This window comes from Numida meleagris, chromosome 9 (genome assembly GCF_002078875.1).
Source record: "Numida meleagris isolate 19003 breed g44 Domestic line chromosome 9, NumMel1.0, whole genome shotgun sequence".
NCBI lineage: Eukaryota > Metazoa > Chordata > Aves > Galliformes > Numididae > Numida > Numida meleagris.
The window spans coordinates 5,059,007-5,071,579 of NC_034417.1; the positions used below are offsets into that span (position 1 = coordinate 5,059,007).

General features: G+C 36.9%; 1 protein-coding gene across 4 annotated transcripts in view; it reads left to right on the forward strand.

Annotated features, from left to right (window-relative positions):
• TRPM1 (transient receptor potential cation channel subfamily M member 1) overlaps nt 1-12,573 on the forward strand; it is a 57,642-nt gene that overhangs the window by 26,994 nt on the left and 18,075 nt on the right. For all 4 annotated transcript variants that reach the window (XM_021407702.1, XM_021407706.1, XM_021407703.1 and 1 more), the window contains exons 14-22: nt 772-912; nt 2,037-2,066; nt 4,597-4,886; nt 5,439-5,667; nt 7,529-7,651; nt 7,982-8,113; nt 9,155-9,283; nt 10,559-10,810; nt 11,482-11,674. In XM_021407702.1, coding sequence (XP_021263377.1) covers nt 772-912; nt 2,037-2,066; nt 4,597-4,886; nt 5,439-5,667; nt 7,529-7,651; nt 7,982-8,113; nt 9,155-9,283; nt 10,559-10,810; nt 11,482-11,674 — 1,519 coding nt within the window. The remainder of the gene's footprint in view (nt 1-771; nt 913-2,036; nt 2,067-4,596; nt 4,887-5,438; nt 5,668-7,528; nt 7,652-7,981; nt 8,114-9,154; nt 9,284-10,558; nt 10,811-11,481; nt 11,675-12,573) is intronic.

The following is a 12,573-nucleotide window of genomic DNA, read 5'->3' on the forward strand; positions in this document are numbered from 1 at the left end:
TTATCTCATTCAGTGTTTGTCTTTTTGATTGTCACTAATGCTTTTCTACATTCTGCTTTCTGTCTGTCTCTTCATTGCATTTTCATGGCTCACTCATTCAGCGGCAGTCTCGGGGATTCAGTTGGGTTAACATGGAGGTGATGTGTTTGCTTAGGATATAGTTCTTTCATCATAGCAACTGCTCAGTGGTGTTGTAGAATCAGTTACTGTCATAGGATATAGCTCAGAGTGGTTTTCGGCTCATGTTTCTAGACGAGTTAACACAACTATCTAGCTCTTACATGTGGTAGTGCAAATTAGGTTTTTTCTTTAGTTCTGGGCTACATATTAATCTAAATCATGATCTGAATTGTACTCTTAACTCTATAGATAATATTGTGACAAAATATAATTTTTTATAAAATGTAGAGTGCATGTGATCATCATGAAATTAAGCAAGTCATACTTTATATTGGATTAATAATGATGAATATAAAGTTTGAATTCACTAGTATAGCTCTTGCAAACAACTTCTATGGACGCTGACATAATGTACAAGTAAATTAAAAATGAAAAATTAATTGTTCTCAATTATAAATGCTTCCGAAATACAATCTGCGCCCCAAATGTTTATCATGTAAATCAGTTCTCATTAATTTTGTGTAAATATTCAGAGATTGAGACCAGTGTCTATAAATATTACTGTTGCACCAATATAAATTTCATGTATATTATGTTTTCTTGTCCTAAGTTCTTACCTTGTTCTTTTATTTGTTTGCTTGCTTTTGGTAGGGAAATCTTCCACCAGATTATCATATCAGCCTAATAGATATTGGTCTTGTACTTGAATATCTCATGGGTGGAGCTTATCGCTGCAACTATACTAGAAAAAGTTTTCGGACTCTTTATAATAATTTATTTGGACCAAAGAGGGTAAGAATGAGTTAATTCTGGATGTGGCCATCATGCTGATGGTAAAAATAACTAGGACTCTGTTGCTTTATCATTGTGAAACACTACATGTCCAGTGCTGAAGAAATACTGTAAGACTGATGTTGAACCTCTAGTAGTGAAGTTACATAAGGATCCTATAAAACACCTTCATTAATAGGAGAAGCCAAAAGGTGGTAAATACTTTGATCTGGAGGTGAACTGGCTCCTATTTAAGTAGTTTACTATCCAAATATTTCTAACTGCCATGTCTGCATATTTACTTATTCCTTCTTTAAGCTGTAGCTTGACATTATAGCTTGAACTGTAAACTGTATTGGTCACATCAAGTCTATTTTCCAAAGAATTAAGTAAGTTCCTGTAAGGAACTGCTCTGAGCATAAACCTTATCCTACAGAAACCACTGCAGTCTCAGTAAAGCACTTCAGAGTCATAGACCAATTATGAGAATGTCAAGCACAGACCCTTGTTAAACATTTTATTCTATGCAATTAGAATAACTCTCTTCATTAACTTATTTAATTTTTTGTTTTGAATTTCGGGTTTTTGAAGATCAAGTGAAGCTTGCTTACAAAAAGCAATCATTTCAGATGATCAGCAGGTCACTCAAACCCCAAAGTAAACTATTCTGTAGTCAAGGTACCGTATGTATGTATACATATATACATAGAACTATCTAATTGAACATACAAATAAGCCTTCTACAGAAAATGTAAATCAGAGATTTTGTAATACAACAAAGGAAATATTTTTATGGAAAAGGCCTGTTGTATTTTTTACTGTTTCCCATGAGTACATTTACCCTGTTTTTGCTTAGAAGCATCATTTTTGTTTTATTTACTTTTTGTGAAAATTTGATGACTTTTATTCTCATTTAACTCTTCCATCTGAATCAAAAGATTTCAACTGAGTACAGGATGCAAAAAATTTTCTAACCCATTGCCTCCCAGCAAATACAGTTAAGAAGAAGATTAATTAGTTGTACCATTATTGATACAGTTATTTACAATAGTAAGCTTAATGAAAATGTGTTTTTCCTTTGTACTTTTTGGTCTTTGAATTTTGCCTCCCATCTAACTAATTTTCTTTTCTATTTTAATATTTAGCCAAAAGCTCTTAAACTTCTAGGGATGGAGGTAAGTTGGATTTATTGTAAAATACTGATTTTATCGGTGCATTTCTTGTTACAATTTTGCTCTTGCTCTTAGCTTCTTCACAGTTGCTGTGGCTTAAAGTAAATTGCAGCTAGAGAGGATCTGTTTTGCAAGCAGCCTATGAAGTATTTCTGACTTTTTTTTTATTGGTATGGTCCTGAGAGCTGCTTAAAGCTTTTCTTAGTAATCCATAGGCACTTTTCAGTGCTATTATGTAATAACACATTATACGCTGGAATGTGTTGTAGATTAAATAATTCAGATGTGAACATTGGTGATATTGAAGAAAGAGTGTAGCCCAGCAGTGCTACCTGTGGTCAAAACCCCGTTAACCATGAAGTAATAATTAATGCACAAATGAGGTTTTATCATAGAGAAAACATTTACGTGGAGTGAAAAAATAAATGTTGTATGTTGTGCTGTGGCATGTTAAATGCTGTTTTCCACTTATAAAAGGTCTTTGCTTGCAGTGATGGCACCATGCTTTGTAAATATGAGATGGATCTGAACCAAAACCCTGCCTCAATTACCTGTGTGCCTGCAGAAATTTTGAATTGATCAGGATCAAGTCTGAGATGATGTCTAAAAGCTCGCTCTGTTCGGGAGGCAGATGATTTGGTTTCTGAAAAATGTATTAATATACAGCAAAAGGGTATTTATGTAAAGAGCCCAGGGACATTTCCCTATGAAGTATACTTTTACTAATGCTGTGATCGTATTTGACACAATATATGTACTTATCGCTTGTGTTACCTTTGATATATACTCTACCTGCGCACAAAAGCCTCTATTTCCCCAAGCAGATAAGCAGCTTTCTTCTCTGCAAAGTCCAAGCTGTATTTAATCTCTGTGATCAACTTCCTGTTTTCTGATGGATGAAAGCCAAAAGCTCAGCACCTCAGAAGTGCAGCCCTGTTTGATCAGTGTTGATCACAAGTAGGTTACTTGGTGCTTCCATAAAAGCACATTTTGATTTTTCCTATTTCTCCCAGTGGGAAATATTTTATATGGCAAAAATTGAAGCATTCCCTCCATTTGATAGTGGGTGTAGCTCACTCTCTTCTTCCAAGAGAAAGAAAAGTTGAAATGAAAAATTATTTTTTCTTTTGTTGAAGAGATCAGTAATTTGATGCATTTCCAATTGTTTGTCTTTCACTTCCAGAGTTAACAGCTTTAAAACAGGAAGTTTAGACTCAGTTGTGCTTTGTCCTTCCTTCCCAGGGTTTTGTTTTGACTTGATTTTCCTATTGCGGGGAGGACCCAATTTTTGGCCCTTCATTTGAGATTTTATGCTAAGTTCTTCAAAGATGCTTTACACTTAATTCACTTGCATGCAGTTAAGGACACCCTACGTTTTTTGAAGAAATCAAGGTCAACACTTGCAGTTCTTAGAACTGCTGAAAGAGAAATGCTTAGTTAATTGTTGAGCTGAAGAGTTTTCTTTGGAATCCTGAGGAGTAAAGCTGAAGCCTGAATTTGGGTTTAAGTTTGTTTGTTGTAATAAAATAGTGCTGAGATTATTAGGCTGAGATTACTTATATGAACAAGAAACTGATTCATAGAATCATAGAATGGTTCGGGTTGGAAGGGTTCTTTAAGATCATCTAGTTCTGTAGGATGGGATTTAGTTGCAATTCTCTTCTGAGATTGGAATCAAGGCCTACAGTGGTGATAAGCTGTCTCTCTACACCTATATATGCAATGTTCTTCCTACATTATTTAAGCCCTAATTTACCCAATCATGGTTTTTCTCCCTTCAGGGTCCTGCTTCATTGTCAGTACTTCCCTTCAGTTACTCCCATGTTGGTTCCTGTAGTAATGGCCTATCCTCTCTATCCCTTTAAGAAACAGGATACTTATATCTTCTGTTTGCACAGCATACATAAGAGGAGATTGCTTATTCAAAGGTGAACACTGCCTTAAGTATCTTGTTCTTAAGAATGTTATCAGCCTGCCTTTTCCCTGTGCATGTTAACCACTCTCTCTACCTGCATGTCATTTTGAAGACTGTTTTGATACCTGTAAAATATGCAGCACTGTTCTTTGAGAATGGATGCAGACGTATCAAATAAAAACTTAGAGTGGAACCTTTATAGTGAATTCAGGCTTGGTAAAGCTCCATTAACACTGCAGAAGAATTCATTAAATACTAATTCCTTATTACTCAACTGATGCAGTTACACATGCAGTAGAGATCCACTTACAATGCAGTGTGAAATGATGGCTTCAGAACAATAGGGTTCTACTGTACGTATCCAGGATGAGTGACTAGTAATTAAATGCGTAAAAAGTGGTTCTCTGAATAAAACATTAACCCGTGTTAAGTGTACTAGCCCAATGCATGCTTTGTCACATGTTTGTCACACTTTTTGTTGCTTGCTGCAATGAATGCCAATAGTAATAAAAAGTGTAGCTATAAATATCATAACCTCTCGATATGCACTTCGTTCATGGTGTCATCAAATTAGATGATTAAGATTGGTGTTAAGAATTTTTCTTTTTTTCTTCCCAGGATGATGAGCCTCCTACGAAAGGAAAGAAGAAGAAGAAGAAAAAGGAGGAAGAGATAGATATTGATGTGGATGACCCAGAAGTGAGCCGCTTTCAGTATCCATTTCATGAACTGATGTTATGGGCCGTGCTGATGAAAAGGCAAAAGATGGCACTCTTCCTTTGGCAACGAGGGGAGGAAACTATGGCCAAGGCACTTGTTGCTTGTAAGCTGTACAAATCTATGGCGCATGAGTCTTCTGAAAGTGAACTGGTAGATGACATCTCTCAGGATCTGGACAACAACTCAAAGTTAGTAGATATGGAGCATAGTACATGTCTGCCTGATATGGGGAATTGTATGACCTGCTGAGAAGCTTGATTTTTTGTAGGGTACAGTTAATTTCCAGACTGTGAGTTCTAAGAGTGCAGTCTGGATCCTGTTTATCAACAGTAAACAAAATCAAACTTTCGGCTCAGTGTCTAAAGGCAATGCTAGCAAGAAGACTTGCATTTTCTTTTTTTTCTGGCAGTACATATTCTTTCTTCACCTTTTCTCTCTATAAAACTAGCTAGTTTTACTTCACAATGTTATTTTGAGGATATGCTCACATGAAATAAGGGCCATCTGATGATACAGTTAAACTGGTCTTAAGATGTCATTTGGTCTAAGCTAATTCTCTCTAGTCACTGAAAATTTGTTTGGAACTGTTGTAAACTATCCCAAATCAAGCCTGATATTCTATTGCTCTTGTCCTTGTGTATAGGAAAACATAACTCCATACGAACAGAATGAAAATCCCAAATTTAAGCAAACACAGATTTTTAAATCAAACTTCACTAAATTTATCTTGTATGTTACAGAGATTTTGGCCAGCTGGCTGTTGAACTCTTGGATCAGTCCTACAAACACGATGAGCAGATTGCCATGAAACTACTGACCTATGAACTGAAAAACTGGAGTAATTCTACCTGCCTGAAACTGGCTGTGGCAGCTAAGCACAGGGACTTCATTGCTCACACATGTAGTCAGATGCTCTTAACAGATATGTGGATGGGACGACTGCGTATGCGGAAAAACCCAGGCCTTAAGGTATTTCTGTAATGCATTTTCTTTCAAAGATACAGTTTGTTGCACATAACACTAAATTATATATAGTGTATGCATAGAAAAAAAAATGGCTTATTAATTAAAGATGGTTTAAGAACATATCTGTTTTGAATCTTTTTTTTTCCAAACTCAGGAAATCTAAGAAATTGACAAAGGAAAAATGACTTGTCAAAGACCTATGAGAGGCTTAGTGTGATTGGAATCTGAAAGCAAAGTTGTAGCTTTCAATGAATGATGAAATCTCTTCATTAAAAACATGAACCTCAGATTAAAGATTAGTTGAATGGAAGCAAAAGGATCTTCTCTATGGGTACACACAGTGGGGTTAGAGAGAAAAGAATCTAGACTTGGACAGATTCTTCTTAGTGTTGCTCAGTGTTGTTCCAGAAGGCACAGAATTAAGATTCGGTTTTGATAAGAATGAAATGTGTGAAATCACACTGTGTGAAATTGTGTGATTTTTATTCCTCACTTCTGTGGTTCATAGAATCATAGAATGGCCTGGGTTGAAAAGGACCTCAAAGATCATCGATTTTCAACCTTCCTGCTGAGTGTAGAGTCGCCAACCACTAGACCAGGCTGCCCAGAGCCACGTCCAGTCTGACCTTGAATGCCTCCAGGGACGGGGCATCCACAACCTCCCTGGGCAACCTGTTCCAGTGCATCATCACCCTCTGTGTGAAAAACTTCCTCCTAATATCTAACCTACATCTCCCCTGTCTCAGTTTAAAACCATTCCCCCTTGTCCTATCTCTGTCCACCCTCATGAGCAATCATTCCCCCTCCTGTTTATACGCTCCCTTCAAGTATTGGAAGGCCACAATGAGGTCTCCCCGGAGCCTTCTCTTCTCCAAGCTAAACAAGCCCAGTTCCATCAACCTTTCCTCATAGGAGAGGTGCTCCAGCCCTCTGATCATCTTGGTGGCCTCCTCTGGACAGGAGGTCACAAGATATAAACATGAATGAGCCAGTGTTATGTAAGCAGTGTTTGTGTGTGTGTGTTTGTAGGTGAATATACTCTTATTTGTTACATAATGCAGCTGCTGTCATCCTTGTGAAGGTTTGTCACGCTGGTGCGTATCATTAGTTTTACTTCCTTATTTCCTTTGTTCCACATTATGACAGAGCGCCATGCCTACCTTCCTAAGACATGCTCCCAAGGTTGCTGATGTGTTGCACTCCCTCTGTCGTTCTTAACTTCTTTCCGCTTTCCTCTACCTCCCAGTTAAACTCATTTAAAATATTTAGCCCCATGTCCTGCCTTTCAGATTGCATCATGATGCTTTCTAAATCTGTTCATTGATTTACCTTCTTTTCTCTAAAGCATTAATTAACCTGCTGATGTTCTAGTTTTGTTACCTGCATTCCTCTATTCTTAAACTCTTTTTCTGTACTTATGCCTACGTTATTACATCTCTGCATTCTCCTGTAGTAGAACTCTCTGGGTGCTATCTGCAAAGCTTCTTATACTTTCACAAGTTTTTTAACTATAAAAACTAAATACAGTAGCTGACTAAAGTAACTGTAAAGTCCAGTAAGAAACCTGAAACGCTTCATCAAATGCTACTGTATCATTTCATGGAATTTCTCTTGTCAATTCTAATTCTGGAGCACAATTTCTTACATGCAATGTATTCATGGAAATGGAAAGTCTTCCAGAGTGACAGATTATTGATGATGCTTCTTAACTACTACACATTCATTATTTTTGTAGGATTGGAGATAGCAGAGTATCTTGAATGCTATGCAAAAGAAAAAATTGATTATCAGATTTGCCTTTGTATGAAATCTATTAGTTTAAATAAATATTGCAATCTGAGTTGAATTCTTTTTTGTTGTACAGGTTATAATGGGGATTCTTTTCCCTCCAACCATCCTTTTCCTAGAGTTTCGCAGTTACGATGATTATTCTTACCAGACATCACGAGAAAATGAAGAAGGCAAAGAAAAGGAGGAGGAAAATGTGGTCAGTATGGGAGTTTATCAGGAAGTTGTAACAGTTCAAGAGTGCTAAGTTTTCTAACTTCTCTGTGCTGTAGGTCACACTGGTTAAAATCTCAACTGTTTTAGTGAAGAGTCAGTGAAGAGTTTTGGTAGTACATAGGTTGGATTGCCAGGGCATTGTGAATTATCTGTATATTTGCATAGATTTGCTATAGTTGATACCTTCTGTATTTTTAAGAAGATCTGTTGCTCAAAGGAAGCGTTTGGCAGTTAACGGTTAGGATTATAAACAAGAAAAGCTACTGTTTTTGATGTTGTATATTGGTGTAAACTTATAACTGTGGTCTTCTAGGATGCAAATGTGGATACAGGTTCCCGAAAAGGGGATGAAGAGAATGGAAATAAAAAACAAAACAGCCTTCCAATTGGAACAAAGATCTATGAATTCTATAATGCTCCTATTGTCAAATTTTGGTTCTACACAGTAAGTCGTGGTGATTAAATTGATAGTGATTGCTTTTCTCATGCCTATGAAAGTTAAAGCTTTAATAGCAGTGTAAAAATAATAACCACATAAAACATAAATAACAGCGATTTTCATGGAATCTGATGAGTAAAGCACTCTCTTTATTTAGAGAAAAATACACAGTGAAACAGAACAAATAACTGTAGCTTATGCTGTCAACTTCTAAAGCTCTTACACACTTTAAAGGAGTCACTCAGTCACTCACTTCAAGCTAGTCTAGATCCTCTTGCTTTCTAAAGGCTTCTGGATCCTCTTCTGCTTTGAAATATACTTTAGGACCCAACAAACAATGCTGCAGTATCAGTGCTTGCCATTCGCTCTGCCAAGTGCAACTTTGATGAAAACACAGATCCCCAAAGCTTAATACATTCTTTTCTTCTATTTAAATAATTAAAACCAATCTGAACTATAATCATCTCATTTTCTGTTTAGTGCATCAAGAAATATCTCCATTTCAATAAAAAAAATAAAAATATTCATGCTACTGCTCATGAATTTTGTGTGTGCCCTACGTGAAGGGAACTGTTTTCTTTTTTATGCTAAGTTAGAACTTCTGGTACCTAGTATGTCATTATATTATGTAGGTTTTTTGTTTTAGCACACTGAATAATTATCTGTCTGCTGTCAGTGATAATAATTCAAAATAAAAATCCCTATTGAATTTCAAAGAAAAGTATTAAATATGATTTCATGCGGTAAAGAAAATTACATTAAAAATGCCCCAGGGAAAAGGGGCCTGATTTAGAATGTTTTCGCACTGTATTGCTTATTTCAACAAATAAGCAGCCTCCTGGATCATACCCAACTGCTGGAGGCCCATGGCCTCTACCAGTTTGCATGACAGCTGTAGAAGGAAGGCCATTGCAGTAAGCACACTTTCTTCAGAGAAGAAAAGCTTTTTCCTTTCACAAGTAGGGCTTTAGCATCTGAATCTGTCATGTGTAGCCTGTGTTTTCATATGAATGTCACAAAAGTCCATAAAGCATTTCTTTTTTATAGATATCATACCTGGGTTACTTGATGCTATTTAACTATATCATCTTGGTGCGGATGGAACGGTGGCCATCTGTCCAGGAATGGATTGTCATCTCCTACATTGTGACATTGGCTTTAGAGAAAGTAAGAGAGGTAAAGTCTGGTCATACTTATATCACGTAGCCCTTGAAAAGAAGTTCTTTCTTAGAGGTAATAATGGCATGGATTTGTGCAGAGGATTAAAAAGCCACACAAAAGAGAAGATAACTATGCTATGATTCTATGACTCTCGTAAGCACAAAGTCTCAAAATGCCTATCACTGCAGAGATTTTCATTTATGGCCCATTCCCATACCTTAAAACCTTCTTTTACTGGGTGAAGAGGTCAGGCAATAATGCCCTGAGGTCACTAATCAAAATGAATACCATCCAGGAAAGGCATGGCTGTAACTTGTGAAGTAAATCTCAGCGTTTGCTGGCTGTTTGCTTCTGATGCAGTCCTTGAAGAGAACTGCAGTCAGCCAATGGGTCTGACTGATCTGTTGATACTTTTGTATGAGGGAGACAGCATAAAAACTTTCACTGTATTCACATGCTATAGCATGGTTTGCACTTGGCCTATCCTTTTCTGATTGAAAGTTCCTGAATTTCTTGCTATCTCTATTTGGAGATAAATATGGATTAAAAGTCATCAAGCTAGATATCCTTGTTTAAATGTTATTGAGTAAATCCTATGACAACTATATAAAAAAGCGTAATTAATCCAAAATAGAAACAAAGATGGAAAGGAAATGTTGCATCTAGTCACTAAAAATACAGATCACAGAATGGCAGCAGTTGGAAGGGACCTCTGCAGATTATCCAGTCCAACCCCTGTGCTAAGGCAGGATACCTAAAGTAGGTTGCACAGGAAATTGTCCAGGCGCGTTTTAAATATCTCCAGGAAAGGAGACTTCACAGCCTCTCTGGGCAGATTGTTCCCATGCCCTGTAACCCTCAAATTAAAGGTGGTTTTTTTTCATGTTCAAATGGAACTTCTTGTGTTCCAGTTTGTGCCCATTGCCCCTTCTTTTTCTGGGCACCACTGAAAAAAGCCCAGCCCCATGCACTTGACTCCTGCCCTTTAGATACTTACAAGCATTGGTAAGATCCTCTCTCAGTCTTCTCTTCTCTAGCATAAACAGTTCCAAATAGCTCAGCCTTTCCTCATAGGGGAGATCCTCCAAGCCCGTAGTCATCTTTGTAGCCCTCTGCAGGACTCTCTCCAGCTTAAGCTTGGCCTCTCTGCTCTAAAGGCAAATATTGCTGCAAATAGGGGTGTTCCCAGACACCTACTGAATGTGAGTGACAGGATTGATCTTTTTTCATGACTTCAGAAATGTAATTTCACATTTTTCCTAATTATGTCTTTTTCAATTTTTATTTCAGATTCTAATGTCAGAGCCTGGAAAGCTGAGTCAAAAAGTGAAAGTTTGGCTTCAGGAATACTGGAATATTACTGACCTGGTGGCTATTTCAGTATTTATGATAGGAGCAATTCTTCGCCTACAGAACCAGCCTTACATGGGTTATGGAAGAGTAATTTACTGTGTAGATATAATTTTCTGGTACATTAGAGTACTAGATATCTTCGGAGTGAACAAATATCTGGGACCTTACGTCATGATGATTGGAAAGATGGTTAGTAAATTATGTATTTCAGAACTTCATGGGAAACAAAATTCAATTATGGTTTTAAATAGTAGTTTTGAAGGAGTTTTTTCCATCTGTCTAGGGGTCTGAGTAAAGGCTGTGAAAGAATTGCCATGTGAATCTTGTGCATACATGGGATGGAATACTCCTTCAAAATACAAGGAGGATATTCAAGAAGGAGATACTTAGTTGAATTTTTTTTTTTAACTAATTTGTAAGCTTATTAGCTTTGCCTGCCTTCTGCCTCTCGTTCTCATAGTGGTAAGAGATTGCCAATACACAAAGATCATTAACAGAACCATCAGTTGTGGACTAGAAATGATACAGCAATGATTGCCATCTCTTTACCACCACAGAAAAACTGTGCTGAAAGCAAAGCAAAGTGCACTTGATGCAAAAAAGAATAGGGATAACAATTTTTTTACCATCTTAAATCTTTTGTAAAAATATAAATCCATTATTTCTTTAAATGACTTCTTCCTGCATTTTTATGTATGTTTAATTCATGAGCAGCAGTTAAATTTGAAGAATATCAGGAAAATTATCCAGGGAAATGTGTGATACTTCCTTGTTCACTTTACTGCACTCTGGCAAACAGATACGTTGATGTCACTGCACTAACCGGTCATGATAAGAACGTTTGTATGGTCTTTGTGCAGATGATTGACATGCTCTACTTTGTGGTCATCATGCTTGTGGTTCTGATGAGTTTTGGAGTAGCACGCCAAGCTATCCTGCACCCAGATGAGGAGCCTTCTTGGAGACTAGCTCGCAACATCTTCTATATGCCCTACTGGATGATCTATGGAGAGGTGTTCGCAGACCAGATAGACCGTAAGAGTAGAATTCATAGTAAGATTCTGTTTCCTGTTTATGAGGCAGATGATCAGATCCAAATTAATATTTGCTTTTAATTTGGAATTAGGGTGTTTTTGTCTTTATGATTGTATTGTTGTTGATTTCAGGGTTTTCTTGTGACAGACTCCAGAGACTAAATAATTTTTTGTTCCCCACCTGCATGTCCTGTCTCTAACCAGAAATTCCATTTCAGTTAACACTGAGTGTGATATGGTCTGGAATATTTGCCTATCTAGAGGGTAACAGTATTAAATATTCTGTTTACTTGCAGAGATAAGCAGAGATCATTCTTAAACTTTCTCTTGAACAAGAAACTCTTGCCAGTGTAGACAGTTTGATTTCTTTATCAGGTAAAAAATGTTAGAGAGTTTCCAGTTTGCCACTTTAGTTCAGCTACATGCTCCTCTAATCTTTTTCCCATGTCAGAAGCTTTGCTATGTTAGTAATTCAAGCATAAGCTAATTTTGAAATGCATGTTTTTGTTGATCTAATATTGGATAGGTGTGGCGGTGCAAGGAGTTCTACTTCTTATAACTAGACTGCTTTACAGTTACTCTGTAATTTTCTTCTGTCTAGGAGTCCAAACACTGATTTCAGAAGATCTTTTTTTTCAATAACAAATTTTCACTCCATGTTTTTTGTTGTTGTTGTTGTTTTTGTTGTTCATGGTTTTCTGCAAGCACACCACAAGAGCAGCCTCAGTAGTTACTGGAGCATGATCTTTACGGGCAGCCTAACCTGAATCTGTGCCAAATGCTCACACATAGTTTTGCCAAGACCTAGGAGTGTAAACAATTTACGGAATAACTATTACCTCAAATTTTCCACCTGAAATAAAGTAGTTGGATTTTTGACACTGTGATTTCCCAGAGGACAAGATGTCACTTAATGAT